Source organism: Pelobates fuscus, chromosome 1, assembly GCF_036172605.1.
Source record: "Pelobates fuscus isolate aPelFus1 chromosome 1, aPelFus1.pri, whole genome shotgun sequence".
NCBI lineage: Eukaryota > Metazoa > Chordata > Amphibia > Anura > Pelobatidae > Pelobates > Pelobates fuscus.
In genome coordinates this window covers 205,119,266-205,141,697 of record NC_086317.1, presented here as the reverse complement: position 1 = coordinate 205,141,697, position 22,432 = coordinate 205,119,266, and the positions used below count along the sequence as shown (strand labels likewise).

The 22,432-nt window shown below is 37.6% G+C and overlaps 1 protein-coding gene and 1 long non-coding RNA gene across 2 annotated transcripts in view; both read left to right on the top strand.

The window, feature by feature from the left end:
- The window catches only part of LOC134600740 (monocarboxylate transporter 7-like), a 39,183-nt gene extending 34,971 nt beyond the window's left edge, over nucleotides 1-4,212 (top strand). Inside the window, exons 4-5 of the mRNA XM_063445127.1 lie at nucleotides 224-967; nucleotides 3,827-4,212. Coding sequence (XP_063301197.1) covers nucleotides 224-967; nucleotides 3,827-4,212 — 1,130 coding nt within the window. The remainder of the gene's footprint in view (nucleotides 1-223; nucleotides 968-3,826) is intronic.
- The window catches only part of LOC134591252 (uncharacterized), a 180,735-nt gene extending 159,430 nt beyond the window's left edge, over nucleotides 1-21,305 (top strand). Inside the window, exons 2-3 of the long non-coding RNA XR_010088061.1 lie at nucleotides 12,108-12,138; nucleotides 21,267-21,305. This is a non-coding gene — a long non-coding RNA (uncharacterized LOC134591252). The remainder of the gene's footprint in view (nucleotides 1-12,107; nucleotides 12,139-21,266) is intronic.
- The last annotated feature ends 1,127 nt before the right edge of the window (nucleotides 21,306-22,432 follow it).

Genomic DNA, 22,432 nt, shown 5'->3' with positions numbered 1-22,432 from the left:
TAGTTAATCATTGCTCCTTTTTTATTATTATTATTATTATTATTATGATTATCATTATTATTATTGACACTTATATAGTGCCAACAAATTCTGTATAAACGAATACTAATATGAAGAACGTTTTAAGGGTTTTAACTATGTAAAAACATATTGTGAGATTTATATTTTTCTGATGATTGTTTCCCACTTACATGCTCATAATGCTTTTTTCTTTACTTTCCAGCTTATACTGCACTTATGCAATACATGGGCTGGAGAATTTGCCTGTTCGTCATCGGAGCTCTGCAACTTGTCATCATGGTTTGTGGATTCTTGCTACAGCCAATCATTATTATACCAGAAGAAGACCCAAAACAACATTCAGAAGTTGATAATAAGGACACACGCATTACTATAGACATCACAGATTCTGTAGACAATACAAAGGCAAAGACTGACATGCCCAAAGAGGAGAAGATGCTTGAGCCAGTAGAGTCTGAAAAGGATGAGCTTGTACTTGATTTTTCTGTATTGAAAAATACTAGCTTTATATTTTACACACTATTTGGATTATTTGCTGTCTTTGGCACTTCTGTACCTCCCCTATTCATTATTCCTTACAGTGTAAGTCTGGGCATACCTGAAGAACTTTCAACACGCATTCTTATCTTCATGGCCTTTGCTGAACTCCTCGGAAGAATTAGTGGAGGCCTTATCATGCACAAGGAGCCAATTAATAAGATTTACATTGAACTGACATTTGTCATCCTGCTGTGCCTGGCTCTTGTTGCCATCCCTTTTGCTCATACTTTTCTGGGACTGATGGCATGTAGCTTCTTTTACAGCTACATTATGGGAGCTGTTGCAGCAACTTACATTCCGCTGATAGGGGAAAAGGACATTGTTGGCATCGAGAAGATGGAATCAGCAGTTGGAGTCTTTGTCTTTATTCAAAGTTTCACATCACTGACGGGACCCCCATTAACAGGTAACTAATACAATTTGTTATAATTATTTTTTTTTATCTCCCCACTAGCCCATGAAGTCACACAACAAGACAAGCACTTGGTTAGCACCAGCTGTGCATGGGCCAGCACTGGGCATCCTTTGATCTTCATTGTTGGCCTCTGCCAATGCCCACTCCAAAATTTAAAATAATGATAACCTGCAATACTCTGAGTGTCTCCACAGGGCTCGTTTCCTTGTGCCATCATAACAGAATCATATATTGTCTACAATGATTAGAGTCACCCTATTTTGAGTATTTGAATGAGGTATGCAACACTGCGAACCCTGCAATATGACAGATGTGACTGTTTTGGTCAGTCCAGCATCCTCTGGAAAACTGTTTATAAACTCCACAAGTATCAGGCGCTGTGTGAATGTGTAATAATTACATCTGACTCAGTGCCTGCTCACTAGTTCATAATCCTAGTCCTAGTTTTATACAAAAAAGCAGGAATGTTTGCACTGATGGAGCAAACACTGGGGCTAAGAATTCTGAGAAATATATGTTTAACCCCTTAACGCCGTTACGGCGTTCTATGCCGTCGCGGCTTTAAAGGGCTTTAAAGCCGTTGCGGCGGCATAGAACGCCGTAACGGCTTAAGCCCCCAAAAGATCGCAGCTACTTACCTCCGCCGCGATCCTCTTCTGGGGGGCTGCCTGACAGCCCAGGCAGCCCCCCCATGGCAAATGAGGCCCCCGGGGGCCATGTGATCGCTCTCAAAGAGCGATCACATGGCCCCCATAGCTGGCTATGGATCTGCCAGCAGGGGGACTGTCTAAAATATTAGACAGTCCCCCTGCTGGTAGGAAGAGTAAAAAAAATGTATTAAACATGTGTAAAATTAAATTAAAAGTATTTATATATATATATATATATAATATGTATATATATTATATATATAATATATATACATATTATATATATGTAACGTCATACAAAGTGTATTTTAATATTAATATTAGTATATATATTAATATTAAAATACACTTAGAATGACGTTACATATATATAATATGTATATATATTATATATATAATAGATATATACACATATATTATATATAAATACGTCTAATTACAATAATAAATAAATAAAATAATAAAATAAATAAATAAAATATTGAAACAAAATTTTAAATAAATTATATATGCATATGTAATTTCATTCTAACTGTATTTTGCTATTAATATATATATATTGGTAACATAATACACTTAGAATGACATTCTATATATATATATCTATATATAAAATGCAAATAACCGCAAATATATATATAGAGATAAATACATATAATTACATAAAAGATTACATTAGTATGCACGTAGATTTTAAATACCTATAACCTATACTGTTTTACTCGGGAGACTTCGCTGAACTGAAATATTAGTGTTTAAAACTGGTAAATTTTATTAAAACAATGATATTTTAAGTAAAAGTGAAGTTTTTTGCATTTTTTTCAAACAAACGGCACTTTTATGGACTATATTATTGTTGTAATATGTTTTACTGTTTTAAAACACTAATATTTGTGTTTAGTGAAGTCTCCCGAGAATAACAGTACCCCTCATGTACAGGTTTTATGGTGTTTTGGAAAGTTAGAGAGTCACATATAAGGCTTGCATTTCCTTTTTTTGACATTGAAATTTGCCAGATTAGTTATGTTGCCTTTGAGATCGTATGGTAGCCCAGGAATAAGAATTACCCCCATGATGGCATACCATTTGCAAAAGTAGACTACCCAAGGTATTGCAAGTGGGGTATGTCCAGTCTTTTGTAGTAGCCACTTAGTCACAGACACTGGCCAAAGTTAGCTTTCATATTTGTTTTTGTGTGAAAAAAGCAAAAAACTAAGTGGCTACTAAAAATGACTGGACATACCCCGTTTGCAATACCTTGGGTTGTCTGCTTTTGCAAATGGTATGTCATCATGGGGGTAATTCTTATTCCTGGGCTACCATACGGTCTCAAAAGTCAACATAATCAATCTGGCAAATTTTTATGCAAAAAAAATGAAATGCAAGCCTTATATTTGACTCTCTAACTTTCCAAAACACCATAAAACCTGTACATGGGGGGTACTGTTTTACTCAGGAGACTTTGCTGAATACAAATGTTAGTGTTTCAAAATGGTAACTTGTATTACAACAATAATATCGTCAGTAAAAGTGCCGATCATGTGTGAAAAATGCACTCTGCACTTTTTGCCTGGGTTGTCAGGTATGTCAATCAAATTTTAACTAATTAAATCACATAATTATGTTAAAATATTACTTAAATATACACATAGAATTTTAATATATATACATATATATGTATTTAAAGTCTACGTGTACACTTATGTAGTTATTTATGTAATTATATATATTTATCTGTATATATATATTTGCGGTTATTTGTATTTTATATATAGATAGATAGATATAGAATGTCATTCTAAGTGTATTTTGTTACCAACACTATCCACCAGCAGGGGGACTGTCTGACACTCCAGACAGTACCCCTGCTGGCAAATCCACAACCAGCTATAGGGGGCCATGTGATCGCTCTTTGAGAGTGATCACATGGCCCCCGGGGGCTTCATTTGCCGTGGGAGGGCTGCCTGGGCTGTCAGGCAGCCCTCCAGAAGAGGATCGCGGCGGAGGTGAGTAAATCGTAGCTGCTGGGGGCTTAAGCCGTTCTCTGCCACCGCAACGGCTTTAAAGCCCATTTAATGCGGGACGGCATAGAACGCCGTAACGGCGTTAAGGGGTTAACATAAGTACAAGCTATGTCTGCAGAAGATTATATGGCTGAAAGTAATGTTTCTACTTTTTTGTTTTATTTTCTTTTATTTAGGTTTACTGGTGGACAAAACAAAATATTATGGGTCTGCATTCTACTTCAGTGCTGTCGGGATGGCACTTGGTGCTATATGCTTGGCCTTTGTAAAACCTTCTCAGAATGGTCTGTGCAAGAAAAAGGCACCAGCTACACAAGACTCAGCTGAATTCCAAGATGCACAAGACATGCCAATAAACAATGCAGTAGTAGATGAAAACCCGTCAGGAACTGAGGAAAACTCCAGTACTATAGAGATGGAACTACCTGCCATAGTAAGACCTTGCATTAATGGACAGTGCAAGAAAAAGTCACCCGATACACAAGACTCCACTGAATGTCAAAATGTCCAAGATGTGGTGATAGAAATCCCAGAAATGAATGGAAACCTGTCAGCGGATTGATCTGAAAATCATTGGACACCTTGCCACCCATGGGTTTTCGCATTCTTTCTGTTCATCTGCATACATGTGGCACAAGTTTTCTAAAAATCTACAGTTCAGAGGGGATATGAGAGCTCTATTCAAACATATACAGGGCCAGTCTCTGTGCTACTATTGGTCTTTTTTATTATTATTATTATACTATTTATTAACCCCTTAAGACCGGAGGGCGTACTATTACGTCCTATTATAGGCGGCTCTAAACGCCGCCGGGCGTAATAGTACGCCCTCCGGTCTTTCCTTACTTACCCGGTGCCGGCGATCGCGGTTGGGGGGACTCCCAGGGAGCCCCCCCGCGGCAGTTCTTCCTCCTCCGGTCCCCCCCGGCCATGTGAGAGTGAGGTCCTTGCGAGGACCTCACAATCACATGGCCGGGTTAGCTGGCTTCTGTATTGCCAGCAGGGGGATTGCCTGTAATGACAGGTGGTCCCCCTACTGGCTGAAAATAAAATAAAATAAATGTTAAAAGTGTAAAAAAATAATAATATATACTTAGATCATATATATATATATTATATATATATATGATCTAAGTATATATGTACACATATACATACACACACATACACTGTATAGGTGTATTTCACTATTAATATATATATAATTATATATATATATATATATTAATATCAAATTACACGTAGACTGATACTGATTAAATATATATAGAATTATTGTTATATATATATATATATATAATATAAAAATGTTTTATATTTAAATACGTTAAAAAATAAAATAAATAAAATAATTAAAAAAAAAAAAATTTAAAAATATATAGATGTGTGTTATTTCGTTCTAACTGTATTGTAATATTAATATATATATTTATATCAAAAAACACGTAGAACGAAATAATATATATATCTATATACATAAATATATACTTAAATATCACTATATATATACCTATATATAAATAAAAATATTTTAGAAATATTATATATATATATTCACATACGTATATATATATACATATATTAATTCTACATATATATTTATGTAATATTTTTATATAATTGGGTATCTTAATTATTTACAATTAGCGGGACCTGCCTGACAACCCATGCCGAAAGTAAAGGGAATTTAATTTGCTAGCACAATATTTAACCCTATAACTTTCCAAGACACCATAAAACCTGTACATGGGGGGTACTGTTCTACTCGGGGGACTTTGCTGAACACAAATATTAGTGTTTCACATTAAAATTTGCCAGATTGGGTACGTTGCCTTTCAGACCCTATGGTAGCCCAAGAATGAAAATTACCCCTATGATGGCATACCATTTGCAATAGTAGACAACCCAAGGTATTGCAAACGGGGTATGTCCAGTCTTTATAGTAGCCACTTAATCACAAACCCTAGCCAAAATTGGCGTTTTTTGCATTTTTCACACACAAACAAATACTAACGCTAACTTTGGCCAGTGTTTGTGTACTGTTTTACACGTGAGACTTTGCTGAATACAAATATGTGTATTTTATTGCAGTAAAAGCAAACAGTATTATGACGTTGACAGTTAAAATGTCATGTAGAACTAAAAAAATAACAAAATTTCTTATTTTCTCCCATTTTTTTCATATTAAATTATGTTTCATAGCTAAATATTTGATATTAAATGAAAGCCCTGTTTCCCCTGAATAAAATGATATATAATAAGGGGGGTGCATTTAATATGAAAGAGGTGAATTACGGTTGGACAGACATATAGCGCAAATGCCAGCTTTTGTTTACATTTTGTTTCGTTCACAACGTGTGCATTTGGCTCCGTCCTTAACCCCTTAAGGACAGAGCTTCGGAAGCTTGTCTTTCCCTTAATGACAACGGCATTTTTTGCTGTTTGCGTTCAACTGCAATTGTCATTTGACTAATTTATTGCACCAACGCATATTATATACCGTTTTTTTAAAGGACAGAAAGGGCTTTAATTTGATGTAACATATATATACATAAATGCTTATTTATTATTAAAAAATACAGAAAAATGAAAAAAAAATGAAAAATGTTGTGTTTTTTTTGCAATAATAATGTGTGCACAATTAGTGCAGGTTAAGGAAAGTAATTAAAAATAAATTCATTTAGTTGTTCTGATTTACAGAATATATAATGTGTCTGGGATTTTAAGGTTTTTTTTGGTAGTTACAGGTCACAAAGCACAAGGAGTAAAATAAACTTTTAATGTGGAGCGATTTTAGAATTTGGTATGTTTGTCTTGTAAGCTTAATAGCCATAAAAGAAAACAAAATTGCCACACAAAAGTATATATTTATATAAAGTAGACACCACAGGCTATTTACCTAAGTTGTTTTGACACTTTCTACGTAGCCATTTTACCGCCAACCTCTGCTAAATATTGGAGTAAAATTGTGTTTTTTGGGGGTTTTCGCACACAAACTTATAACAAAGAACTTCTCATGTGTATTTTGTAAAGTTGGTGTGTGCTATTCCTGTACAAAGTTTTATTATGTGTTCAGTTACTTCTGCTGAGTACAACGGTACCCCCATTGTATGTCTTTGGCACTATTTCGTGAAGCTACAGTGCCATATAGGAGACCTGTCCTCTTCAGTATTCACAGTAGAATTTTGAGAGACGGATTTAATGAGCCTATGCTTCCATTTGGGGTATTATAACAGTTTGACTGTTCAAAAAAACCCCACAAAGGTCTACCATTTGTAAAAGTAGACACTCCAGGGTATATCATAAGGTGCATATTGTGCCTTAACATGCCCCCATTTTTTTACCATTACATGCCAAAGTATGTGGTAAAAAATAATTTTGTGCATTTTTTACATACGGATTGCATTTTTGCTGGGCATTTTGTATATTTCATATGTGCCACTAAGTTCAAACCCCCCAAATTATGCTCAGCTAAGTCTTCTGAGTAAAAGGACACCCCCATTGTATGTCTATGGCACTATTTCGTGAAGCTACAGTGCCATATAGGAGACCTGTCCTTTTCAGTATTCACAGTAGAATTTTGAGAGACGGATTTAATGAGCCTATGCTTCCATTTGGGGTATTATAACAGTTTGACTGTTCAAAAAAACCCCACAAAGGTCTACCATTTGTAAAAGTAGACACTCCAGGGTATCTCATAAGGTGCATATTGTGCCTTAACATGCCCCCATTTTTTACCATTACATGCCAAAGTATGTGGTAAAAAATAATTTTGTGCATTTTTTACATACGGATTGCATTTTTGCTGGGCATTTTGTATATTTCATATGTGCCACTAAGTTCAAACCCCCCAAATTATGCTCAGCTAAGTCTTCTGAGTAAAAGGACACCCCCATTGTATGTCTATGGCACTATTTCGTGAAGCTACAGTGCCATATAGGAGACCTGTCCTTTTCAGTATTCACAGTAGAATTTTGAGAGACGGATTTAATGAGCCTATGCTTCCATTTGGGGTATTATAACAGTTTGACTGTTCAAAAAAACCCCACAAAGGTCTACCATTTGTAAAAGTAGACACTCCAGGGTATATCATAAGGTGCATATTGTGCCTTAACATGCCCCCATTTTTTTACCATTACATGCCAAAGTATGTGGTAAAAAATAATTTTGTGCATTTTTTACATACGGATTGCATTTTTGCTGGGCATTTTGTATATTTCATATGTGCCACTAAGTTCAAACCCCCCAAATTATGCTCAGCTAAGTCTTCTGAGTAAAAGGACACCCCCATTGTATGTCTATGGCACTATTTCGTGAAGCTACAGTGCCATATAGGAGACCTGTCCTTTTCAGTATTCACAGTAGAATTTTGAGAGACGGATTTAATGAGCCTATGCTTCCATTTGGGGTATTATAACAGTTTGACTGTTCAAAAAAACCCCACAAAGGTCTACCATTTGTAAAAGTAGACACTCCAGGGTATCTCATAAGGTGCATATTGTGCCTTAACATGCCCCCATTTTTTACCATTACATGCCAAAGTATGTGGTAAAAAATAATTTTGTGCATTTTTTACATACGGATTGCATTTTTGCTGTGCATTTTGTATATTTCATATGTGCCACTAAGTTCAAACCCCCCAAATTATGCTCAGCTAAGTCTTCTGAGTAAAAGGACACCCCCATTGTATGTCTATGGCACTATTTCGTGAAGCTACAGTGCCATATAGGAGACCTGTCCTTTTCAGTATTCACAGTAGAATTTTGAGAGACGGATTTAATGAGCCTATGCTTCCATTTGGGGTATTATAACAGTTTGACTGTTCAAAAAAACCCCACAAAGACCTACCATTTGTAAAAGTAGACACTCCAGGGTATATCATAAGGTGCATATTGTGACTTAGCATGCCCCCATTTTTTCAGCAATATATGCCAAAGTATGTGGTAAAAAATAATTTGGGGCATTTTTTTTACATACGGATTGCATTTTTGCTGGGCATTTTGTATATTTCATATGTGCCACTAAGTTCAAAACCCCCAAATTATGCTCAGCTAAGTCTTCTGAGTAAAAAGACATCCCCAATGAATGCCTTTGGCACTATTTTGTGAAGCTACAGTGCCATATAGGAGACCAAGCCATATCAGTTTTTACAGAACTTTGAATTTTGACGCTGGGCCTATGTGTAATTTCCAAGCATCTTCGCAGGTTTTAAATTCAAACTACCCCACAAAGGTCAACCATTTCTTAAAGTAGACACCCCAGGGTATTTCAAAAGGCATATTTTGAACCTTAGCGTGGGATAATTTTTCCGCTAGCTTGTACCAGGTGTAGTGGTAATAAGCGTTTTTTCTGCCTTTTTGACACACAAAGTGAGTTTGCACAGTATATTTTGCAAACCTTATGTGTACCACCACTCTATAATACTTTATATGTTGTTCAGCTATGTCGGCTTAGTACAAAAATACCCCCGTATGTACCTTTGCCAGGTATATGTCATTACAAAAAGGGATCATTGCATAGGTTAGTACCCCTACATTTGCGGTATAAGTCAACAGGTATGCAAGTTCTGATTGCATTTGACTTGTCCTTGGTTAATATATATGTTAATAAAGATCTTTCCTTTCCTCTTTTTTTCTTTTCCCTTTCCCCCTTTCCCCTCCTTCCTTGATTTAAGCAAGGTACAAGTACCTAATGTAACCAGCAGGAAGGGGATCAGAGCTGTAACTTGCGCAGCATTTTGAAATATACATTCAGATTTAACCCGAGCTTATGTGTGTACGGATAAAAATACTGGCCTACCAAAAAAACAAAAACAAAAACTATAACAAAACCATAAACAAACAAACCCAGAAATGGTACCTCGTACAGGAGTGAAAACGGCCTTTCTGTATTCCCCAAGGTGCTACAGATTTGAGGTATCTCATCCTCTCACGGCCCACCACAGGAATCGATCAGGGCAGAGCTTCGGTATTGGGTGCGGGGGTTGGGAGGGTTGGGAACAGGCATCCCCAGTCCTCCCTCTGTCTAATATTACTATTAAGTGAAACCAAGGTGAGAATTTGCAATACATCCTAGTAAGCCAATACAGAGCCATCCCTGCCTATCCATACACTGATCCCAGGTAGCAAAAGGCATATTTTGAACCTTAGCGTGGGATCATTTTTCCGCTAGCTTGTACCAGGTGTAGTGGTAATAAGCGTTTTTTTCTGCCTTTTTGACACACAAAGTGAGTTTGCACAGTATATTTTGCAAACCTTATGTGTGCTACGACTGTATAATACTTCATATGTTGCTCAGCTATGTGGTCTGAGTACAGCAATACCCCCGCATGTACCTTTGCCAGGTATATGTGGATGTTGAAGGGGCACATTTGAGACGCAGTCATTCAGTTTTTTCTAACTTTGAAGTTTTACGCTGTGTCCATGTTCCAATTTGGAGTAGTTTAGATGGTTGGTTATTGAAACTTCCCCACAAACACATACTATTTATTAAAGAATACACCCTGGGGTAATTCAAAAGGCATATTTTGAACCTGAGCGTGGGATCGTTTTTTCTCTAGTTTGTTTTTAATTTAATTTTTTTAAACTTCCTAAACTTTCTTAAAACTTTTTTTTACAGATTTAACATTTTTCTAAGCTTTTTTTTTTTTTTACCATTAACCCCTAACTAGCAGTAAGCAGCACTAACTGTAAATTCCCCATTTTCCCATAACTCCCACCCACCCCACCTAGAAAAAAAATATTTAATTATACAATATTTAAATTAGTTAATTAAATAAATTGAACCCCTGAGGATTAAAAAATAAATAAAAGTTAATCGTCAGGGGTTAAAAAAAATTAGATCACAGTATAATACTGTGATCTGTGTTTTGATCACTGTAGGCAGTGATCGACTGGCAGGGAAGGGGTTAATTTTTATTTGGACTGGGTAAAGGGGGGTGTTTTTTTTTTTTTTTTACTTAAACGTTATTAAAACTTTTTTTAACTTAATCTTTAAATTTTAAAGCTTATTTTAAAACTTTTTTAACGTTAACCCCTAGTTAGCCTAACACCAAATCCCCCAATTCCCCACTATCTTCCACCCTCCCCAGCTAGCTAAATATATAATTTTAAAATACTTAAATTAATTAATAAAATACATTTAACCCCTGAGGGTTAAAAAAAAAAAGAATTAACCCTCAGGGGTTAAAAAAAAATCAGATCATATTAAAATGCAATCCCTGCCAATTGATCACTGTAGTCAGTGATCAATTGGCAGAGAAGGAGTTAATTTTTTTATTAAAATGGGGGTGGGATTTTAAATAAACTTTATTTTTTTTTCAGCACTGATCCGTCTCCCTGCACTTCACACTGAACCCGGAAGTGCAGGGAGGCGGAAGGTAAGTATACACAGCACATGTGCTCGCTCTGACATGCTGTCAGAGCGGGCACATGTACTGGGACAGCCCGATCCGGTGCTCCTGGTCTGCCTCTAATTCAGAGGCAGACCAAAGCACCATTAACCCCACGATCGCCGCGATTGCTGCGATCTAAGGTTAATTTTACCGCGTGACGGACGAGGTCCGTCACTCGGCCTTAAGGGGTTAAGGGGTTAAATTACTGCAGAATGCACAGCTGAATTGAAGTGTTTTACTAGCATATCAAAGTAAATAAAACTTTATACGCTAACATTACGATTAGAACTTTGCATTTTTCCATAGCACCTTAGCTTTTTATATTTATAAACAGGGCCGGTGCAAGCATTTTTGCCGCCCTAGGCAAAAAAAAAATTGCTGCCCCGTTTGCTCCACCCAATCATGCAGACTAATACACATGCTGACTCAAGTACACCCATGCAAACTGACACACACGCTCTAACCCATGTAGACTGACGCACACTGACCCCATGCAGACACACACATATAGAGACACACTGACCTCATGCAGACACACACATATAGACACACACTGACCCCATGCAGACACACACAGCTAGAGACACACTGACCTCATGCAGACACACACATATAGACACACTGACCCATGCAAACTGACACACGCACTAACCCACGTAGATTGATGCACACTGACCCATATGTACACGCTGATCCATACAGACACAAACATACAGACACACACAATGACCCATGCAGACACAGACACTGACCCACACAGACACACACAATGACCCATACAGACACACACACACTGACCCAGGGTCGATCCTGGGGTCACTGATGCCTGGGTGAAAGAATATTTTTGGTGCCACTGGTGGGTGTGGCTATATTGCTAACTCCTCCCTTTACAAACATAATACTTATAACCACACTCAATTTCTATGGAAACCACACACCCTCAACCCAGGTCACATGTCACCCACTTCCTACAGTGCCAGTTATGCTCGCAAAAAGCTTATTAGTGCTATATTTGCATACATACAGCTTCCCAGTGCCATCTTTGTCTTAAAATAGCTCATCAGTGCCATCTCTCTGTCCCAATATAGCTAATCAGTGCCATCTTAGTTTTAAAATATTTTTGTCCCCATCATATCAGTGCCACTTTGGTGTCCAAATAGCCATTTTTGTGCCCAAATTGCTGACCAGTGTATCTGTTGTCTCAAAAATACTAATCAATGACATTTATTTTTTAAAACAGCTTACCAGTGCCATCTTGGTATTGTTTTTGTATGACCTGTCAGGGCTGGATTAACGTAGGGGCTGATGGAGCTGCAGCTCCAGGCCCAGGCCCAGGCCCATTTAAAAATAAAAATAAAATATAAATATTTTTGAAAAATTTTTTGAACACTACTCTTAGGTTTGCCACCTGTATGTACGTAGTGGGCATTGGATAGCATTCCACTCATCCCCCTAAAACCATAACTTACCCCTTCAAATAACGACAGACAACTTCTTGGGAAAAACAGGACACATCATTTATTAACATAACCAAATACTGTTGCTACACTCCTAGCCATTGAGTTATTATTTCTAATGTCAAACTGTACCATATAATCTAGTTACGCCATATGAAGCTGGAGTCTGTCTTTTTTTGTGTTTTGTCCACAATGACTGTTTGATCAGTCTAATGTACTTAGACAAGTGGTGCTACCTTTAATTATTTTTTTATCAATAAACTTGTTTATTATTTTTCTATGTGGTTTGCACCGTGTCCGAGATACACTTTTAATGTGATTTATATAGAGTGTTCCACTGGGGTACTGGTTTTGTAGGGATTTACTTCCTGTTCAGGAAAGTTTCTCCCTCATTTCCTCTAATTTATAACCAAATACTGTATAACTCCTTAAACGTATAACATAATAATAAATTAATAAATTAACATAAACACTTTTCATACAGTCATACAGTAATAAAGAAACCGTCCTTGCCAATCTAACTTCCCCAAGGCTCTCACCTCCCCCCCTAGGCATAATAAAACATCTTCCTTTTCAGGGCTCCCCACCAGCCGGTTTTCCGCTCGGTGGGGCCCAACCATAATGCTCCCCACCGGTCGACTTACAACCCAGTGGGGACAGGTCCAACCTGGTACCTCCTCCAGGTTCACCATAAGAGACAGCGGGAGGATGAAACCCGGCCATTATCCCCCTTTTCATCTAATCTACCATCCCTTATTTGGCAAGGACATGCCCCCGCCTCGCTGTGACAATCCCCGGGCCCAAAGCAGCAAAGGGAGGGTGGGCGGGAAACTTGTTGCTGGCCCGGCTCCTAAGTGGCACTGAGGTCAGTCTGCTTTGTCACCACCCATTTCCTCACATCTCACACTCCCACACGTAGCACATAGCCAATCATGCATCATCCATCCCACACTCATACATGTGCCCCTGTCCGCTAAGCTGCGCACTCTCCCTGGGGCCATGTATGAACATAGTGGGCATTGGAGAGCATTCCCCTCATCCCCCCATAAAACCATAACTTACCCCTTCAAATAACGACAGACAACTTCTTGGGAAAAACGGGCCACAGCATTTATTAACATAACCAAATACTGTATAACTCCTTAAACGTATAACATAATAATTAATTAATAAATTAACATAAACACTTTTCATACAGTCATACAGTAATCAAGAAACTGTCCTTGCCAATCTAACTTCCCCAAGGCTCTCACCTCCCTCCCTCGGCATAATAAAACATCTTCCTTTTCAGGGCTCCCCACCAGCCGGTTTTCCGCTCGGTGGGGCCCAACCATAATGCTCCCCACCGGTCGACTTGCAACCCAGTGGGGACACGTCCAACCTGGTACCTCCTCCAGGTTCATTATAAGAGACAGGGGGAGGATGAGACCCGGCCATTATGCCCCTTTTCATCTAATCTACCATCCCTTATTTGGCAAGGACAAACCTTCATTTGCCGTGGGAGGGCTGCCTGGGCTGTCAGGCAGCCCTCCAGAAGAGGATCGCGGCGGAGGTGAGTAAATCGTAGCTGCTGGGGGCTTAAGCCGTTCTCTGCCACCGCAACGGCTTTAAAGCCCATTTAATGCGGGACGGCATAGAACGCCGTAACGGCGTTAAGGGGTTAACATAAGTACAAGCTATGTCTGCAGAAGATTATATGGCTGAAAGTAATGTTTCTACTTTTTTGTTTTATTTTCTTTTATTTAGGTTTACTGGTGGACAAAACAAAATATTATGGGTCTGCATTCTACTTCAGTGCTGTCGGGATGGCACTTGGTGCTATATGCTTGGCCTTTGTAAAACCTTCTCAGAATGGTCTGTGCAAGAAAAAGGCACCAGCTACACAAGACTCAGCTGAATTCCAAGATGCACAAGACATGCCAATAAACAATGCAGTAGTAGATGAAAACCCGTCAGGAACTGAGGAAAACTCCAGTACTATAGAGATGGAACTACCTGCCATAGTAAGACCTTGCATTAATGGACAGTGCAAGAAAAAGTCACCCGATACACAAGACTCCACTGAATGTCAAAATGTCAAAGATGTGGTGATAGAAATCCCAGAAATGAATGGAAACCTGTCAGCGGATTGATCTGAAAATCATTGGACACCTTGCCACCCATGGGTTTTCGCATTCTTTCTGTTCATCTGCATACATGTGGCACAAGTTTTCTAAAAATCTACAGTTCAGAGGGGATATGAGAGCTCTATTCAAACATATACAGGGCCAGTCTCTGTGCTACTATTGGTCTTTTTTATTATTATTATTATACTATTTATTAACCCCTTAAGACCGGAGGGCGTACTATTACGTCCTATTATAGGCGGCTCTAAACGCCGCCGGGCGTAATAGTACGCCCTCTGGTCTTTCCTTACTTACCCGGTGCCTCACAATCACATGGCAGGGATAGCTGGCTTCTGTATTGCCAGCAGGGGGATTGCCTGTAATGACAGGTGGTCCCCCTACTGGCTGAAAATAAAATAAAATAAATGTTAAAAGTGTAAAAAAATAATAATATATACTTAGATCATATATATATATATATTATATATATATATGATCTAAGTATATATATACACATATACATACACACACATACACTGTATAGGTGTATTTCACTATTAATATATATAGAATTATTGTTATATATATATTAATATCAAATTACACGTAGACTGATACTGATTAAATATATATAGAATTATTGTTATATATATATATATTTATATATAATATAAAATTTTTTTATATGTAAATACGTTAAAAAATAAAATAAATAAAATAATTAAAAAATAATAATTAAAAAATATATAGATGTGTGTTATTTCGTTCTAACTGTATTGTAATATTTATATATATATTTATATAAAAAAACACGTAGAACGAAATAATATATATATCTATATACATAAATATATACTTAAATATCACTATATATATACCTATATATAAATAAAAATATTTTAGAAATATTATATGTATATATATATTCACATACATATATATATACATATATTAATTCTACATATATATTTATGTAATATTTTTATATAATTGGGTATCTTAATTATTTACAATTAGCGGGACCTGCCTGACAACCCATGCCGAAAGTAAAGGGAATTTAATTTGCTAGCACAATATTTAACCCTATAACTTTCCAAGACACCATAAAACCTGTACATGGGGGGTACTGTTCTACTCGGGGGACTTTGCTGAACACAAATATTAGTGTTTCACATTAAAATTTGCCAGATTGGGTACGTTGCCTTTCAGACCCTATGGTAGCCCAAGAATGAAAATTACCCCTATGATGGCATACCATTTGCAATAGTAGACAACCCAAGGTATTGCAAACGGGGTATGTCCAGTCTTTATAGTAGCCACTTAGTCACAAACCCTAGCCAAAATTGGCGTTTTTTGCATTTTTCACACACAAACAAATACTAACGCTAACTTTGGCCAGTGTTTGTGTACTGTTTTACACGTGAGACTTTGCTGAATACAAATATGTGTATTTTATTGCAGTAAAAGCAAACAGTATTATGACGTTGACAGTTAAAATGTCATGTAGAACTAAAAAAATAACAAAATTTCTTATTTTCTCCCATTTTTTTTCATATTAAATTATGTTTCATAGCTAAATATTTGATATTAAATGAAAGCCCTGTTTCCCCTGAATAAAATTATATATAATAAGAGGGGTGCATTTAATATGAAAGAGGTGAATTACGGTTGGACAGACATATAGCGCAAATGCCAGCTTTTGTTTACATTTTGTTTCGTTCACAACGTGTGCATTTGGCTCCGTCCTTAACCCCTTAAGGACAGAGCTTCGGAAGCTTGTCTTTCACTATATGACAACGGCATTTTTTGCATTTTTTGCTGTTTGCGTTCAACTGCAATTTGCATTTGACTAATTTATTGCACCAACGCATATTATATAACGTTTTTTAAAGGACAGAAAGGGCTTTAATTTGATGTAACATATATATACATAAATGCTTATTTATTATTAAAAAATACAGAAAAATGAAAAAAAAATGAAAAATGTTGTGTTTTTTTTGCAGTTTTTGCAATAATAATGTGTGCACAATTAGTGCAGGTTAAGGAAAGTAATTAAAAATAAATTCATTTAGTTGTTCTGATTTACAGAATATATAATGTGTCTGGGATTTTAAGGTTTTTTTTGGTAGTTACAGGTCACAAAGCACAAGGAGTAAAATAAACTTTTAATGTGGAGCGATTTTAGAATTTGGTATGTTTGTCTTGTAAGCTTAATAGCCATAAAAGAAAACAAAATTGCCACACAAAAGTATATATTTATATAAAGTAGACACCACAGGCTATTTACCTAAGTTGTTTTGACACTTTCTACGTAGCCATTTTACCGCCAACCTCTGCTAAATATTGGAGTAAAATTGTGTTTTTTGGGGGTTTTCGCACACAAACTTACAACAAAGAACTTCTCATGTGTATTTTGTAAAGTTGGTGTGTGCTATTCCTGTACAAAGTTTTATTATGTGTTCAGTTACTTCTGCTGAGTACAACGGTACCCCCATTGTATGTCTTTGGCACTATTTCGTGAAGCTACAGTGCCATATAGGAGACCTGTCCTCTTCAGTATTCACAGTAGAATTTTGAGAGACGGATTTAATGAGCCTATGCTTCCATTTGGGGTATTATAACAGTTTGACTGTTCAAAAAAACCCCACAAAGGTCTACCATTTGTAAAAGTAGACACTCCAGGGTATCTCATAAGGTGCATATTGTGCCTTAACATGCCCCCATTTTTTACCATTACATGCCAAAGTATGTGGTAAAAAATAATTTTGTGCATTTTTTACATACGGATTGCATTTTTGCTGGGCATTTTGTATATTTCATATGTGCCACTAAGTTCAAACCCCCCAAATTATGCTCAGCTAAGTCTTCTGAGTAAAAGGACACCCCCATTGTATGTCTATGGCACTATTTCGTGAAGCTACAGTGCCATATAGGAGACCTGTCCTTTTCAGTATTCACAGTAGAATTTTGAGAGACGGATTTAATGAGCCTATGCTTCCATTTGGGGTATTATAACAGTTTGACTGTTCAAAAAAACCCCACAAAGACCTACCATTTGTAAAAGTAGACACTCCAGGGTATATCATAAGGTGCATATTGTGACTTAGCATGCCCCCATTTTTTCAGCAATATATGCCAAAGTATGTGGTAAAAAATAATTTGGGGCATTTTTTTTACATACGGATTGCATTTTTGCTGGGCATTTTGTATATTTCATATGTGCCACTAAGTTCAAAACCCCCAAATTATGCTCAGCTAAGTCTTCTGAGTAAAAAGACATCCCCAATGAATGCCTTTGGCACTATTTTGTGAAGCTACAGTGCCATATAGGAGACCAAGCCATATCAGTTTTTACAGAACTTTGAATTTTGACGCTGGGCCTATGTGTAATTTCCAAGCATCTTCGCAGGTTTTAAATTCAAACTACCCCACAAAGGTCAACCATTTCTTAAAGTAGACACCCCAGGGTATTTCAAAAGGCATATTTTGAACCTTAGCGTGGGATAATTTTTCCGCTAGCTTGTACCAGGTGTAGTGGTAATAAGCGTTTTTTCTGCCTTTTTGACACACAAAGTGAGTTTGCACAGTATATTTTGCAAACCTTATGTGTACCACCACTCTATAATACTTTATATGTTGTTCAGCTATGTCGGCTTAGTACAAAAATACCCCCGTATGTACCTTTGCCAGGTATATGTCATTACAAAAAGGGATCATTGCATAGGTTAGTACCCCTACATTTGCGGTATAAGTCAACAGGTATGCAAGTTCTGATTGCATTTGACTTGTCCTTGGTTAATATATATGTTAATAAAGATCTTTCCTTTCCTCTTTTTTTCTTTTCCCTTTCCCCCTTTCCCCTCCTTCCTTGATTTAAGCAAGGTACAAGTACCTAATGTAACCAGCAGGAAGGGGATCAGAGCTGTAACTTGCGCAGCATTTTGAAAGATACATTCAGATTTAACCCGAGCTTATGTGTGTACGGATAAAAATACTGGCCTACCAAAAAAACAAAACAAAAACTATAACAAAACCATAAACAAACAAACCCAGAAATGGTACCTCGTACAGGAGTGAAAACGGCCTTTCTGTATTCCCCAAGGTGCTACAGATTTGAGGTATCTCATCCTCTCACGGCCCACCACAGGAATCGATCAGGGCAGAGCTTCGGTATTGGGTGCGGGGGTTGGGAGGGTTGGGAACAGGCATCCCCAGTCCTCCCTCTGTCTAATATTACTATTAAGTGAAACCAAGGTGAGAATTTGCAATACATCCTAGTAAGCCAATACAGAGCCATCCCTGCCTATCCATACACTGATCCCAGGTAGCAAAAGGCATATTTTGAACCTTAGCGTGGGATCATTTTTCCGCTAGCTTGTACCAGGTGTAGTGGTAATAAGCGTTTTTTTCTGCCTTTTTGACACACAAAGTGAGTTTGCACAGTATATTTTGCAAACCTTATGTGTGCTACGACTGTATAATACTTCATATGTTGCTCAGCTATGTGGTCTGAGTACAGCAATACCCCCGCATGTACCTTTGCCAGGTATATGTGGATGTTGAAGGGGCACATTTGAGACGCAGTCATTCAGTTTTTTCTAACTTTGAAGTTTTACGCTGTGTCCATGTTCCAATTTGGAGTAGTTTAGATGGTTGGTTATTGAAACTTCCCCACAAACACATACTATTTATTAAAGAATACACCCTGGGGTAATTCAAAAGGCATATTTTGAACCTGAGCGTGGGATCGTTTTTTCTCTAGTTTGTTTTTAATTTAATTTTTTTAAACTTCCTAAACTTTCTTAAAACTTTTTTTTACAGATTTAACATTTTTCTAAGCTTTTTTTTTTTTTTTTACCATTAACCCCTAACTAGCAGTAAGCAGCACTAACTGTAAATTCCCCATTTTCCCATAACTCCCACCCACCCCACCTAGAAAAAAAATATTTAATTATACAATATTTAAATTAGTTAATTAAATAAATTGAACCCCTGAGGATTAAAAAATAAATAAAAGTTAATCGTCAGGGGTTAAAAAAAATTAGATCACAGTATAATACTGTGATCTGTGTTTTGATCACTGTAGGCAGTGATCGACTGGCAGGGAAGGGGTTAATTTTTATTTGGACTGGGTAAAGGGGGGTGTTTTTTTTTTTTTTACTTAAACGTTATTAAAACTTTTTTTAACTTAATCTTTAACTTTTTAAAGCTTATTTTAAAACTTTTTTAACGTTAACCCCTAGTTAGCCTAACACCAAATCCCCCAATTCCCCACTATCTTCCACCCTCCCCAGCTAGCTAAATATATAATTTTAAAATACTTAAATTAATTAATAAAATACATTTAACCCCTGAGGTTTAAAAAAAAAAAGAATTAACCCTCAGGGGTTAAAAAAAAATCAGATCATATTAAAATGCAATCCCTGCCAATTGATCACTGTAGTCAGTGATCAATTGGCAGAGAAGGAGTTAATTTTTTTATTAAAATGGGGGTGGGATTTTAAATAAACTTTATTTTTTTTTCAGCACTGATCCGTCTCCCTGCACTTCACACTGAACCCGGAAGTGCAGGGAGGCGGAAGGTAAGTATACACAGCACATGTGCTCGCTCTGACATGCTGTCAGAGCGGGCACATGTACTGGGACAGCCCGATCCGGTGCTCCTGGTCTGCCTCTAATTCAGAGGCAGACCAAAGCACCATTAACCCCACGATCGTCGCGATTGCTGCGATCTGAGGTTAATTTTACCGCGTGACGGACGAGGTCCGTCACTCGGCCTTAAGGGGTTAAGGGGTTAAATTACTGCAGAATGCACAGCTGAATTGAAGTGTTTTACTAGCATATCAAAGTAAATAAAACTTTATACGCTAACATTACGATTAGAACTTTGCATTTTTCCATAGCACCTTAGCTTTTTATATTTATAAACAGGGCCGGTGCAAGCATTTTTGCCGCCCTAGGCAAAAAAAAAATTGCTGCCCCGTTTGCTCCACCCAATCATGCAGACTAATACACATGCTGACTCAAGTACACCCATGCAAACTGACACACACGCTCTAACCCATGTAGACTGACGCACACTGACCCCATGCAGACACACACATATAGAGACACACTGACCTCATGCAGACACACACATATAGACACACACTGACCCCATGCAGACACACACAGCTAGAGACACACTGACCTCATGCAGACACACACATATAGACACACTGACCCATGCAAACTGACACACGCACTAACCCACGTAGATTGATGCACACTGACCCATATGTACACGCTGATCCATGCAGACACAAACATACAGACACACACAATGACCCATGCAGACACAGACACTGACCCACACAGACACACACAATGACCCATACAGACACACACACACTGACCCAGGGTCGATCCTGGGGTCACTGATGCCTGGGTGAAAGAATATTTTTGGTGCCACTGGTGGGTGTGGCTATATTGCTAACTCCTCCCTTTACAAACATAATACTTATAACCACACTCAATTTCTATGGAAACCACACACCCTCAACCCAGGTCACATGTCACCCACTTCCTACAGTGCCAGTTATGCTCGCAAAAAGCTTATTAGTGCTATATTTGCATACATACAGCTTCCCAGTGCCATCTTTGTCTTAAAATAGCTCATCAGTGCCATCTCTCTGTCCCAATATAGCTAATCAGTGCCATCTTAGTTTTAAAATATTTTTGTCCCCATCATATCAGTGCCACTTTGGTGTCCAAATAGCCATTTTTGTGCCCAAATTGCTGACCAGTGTATCTGTTGTCTCAAAATTACTAATCAATGACATTTATTTTTTAAAACAGCTTACCAGTGCCATCTTGGTATTGTTTTTGTATGACCTGTCAGGGCTGGATTAACGTAGGGGCTGATGGAGCTGCAGCTCCAGGCCCAGGCCCAGGCCCATTTAAAAATAAAAATAAAATATAAATATTTGTGAAAAATTTTTTGAACACTACTCTTAGGTTTGCCACCTGTATGTACGTAGTGGGCATTGGATAGCATTCCACTCATCCCCCTAAAACCATAACTTACCCCTTCAAATAACGACAGACAACTTCTTGGGAAAAACAGGACACATCATTTATTAACATAACCAAATACTGTTGCTACACTCCTAGCCATTGAGTTATTATTTCTAATGTCAAACTGTACCATATAATCTAGTTACGCCATATGAAGCTGGAGTCTGTCTTTTTTTGTGTTTTGTCCACAATGACTGTTTGATCAGTCTAATGTACTTAGACAAGTGGTGCTACCTTTAATTATTTTTTTATCAATAAACTTGTTTATTATTTTTCTATGTGGTTTGCACCGTGTCCGAGATACACTTTTAATGTGATTTATATAGAGTGTTCCACTGGGGTACTGGTTTTGTAGGGATTTACTTCCTGTTCAGGAAAGTTTCTCCCTCATTTCCTCTAATTTATAACCAAATACTGTATAACTCCTTAAACGTATAACATAATAATAAATTAATAAATTAACATAAACACTTTTCATACAGTCATACAGTAATAAAGAAACCGTCCTTGCCAATCTAACTTCCCCAAGGCTCTCACCCCCCCCCCCTAGGCATAATAAAACATCTTCCTTTTCAGGGCTCCCCACCAGCCGGCTTTCCGCTCGGTGGGGCCCAACCATAATGCTCCCCACCGGTCGACTTACAACCCAGTGGGGACACGTCCAACCTGGTACCTCCTCCAGGTTCACCATAAGAGACAGCGGGAGGATGAAACCCGGCCATTATCCCCCTTTTCATCTAATCTACCATCCCTTATTTGGCAAGGACATGC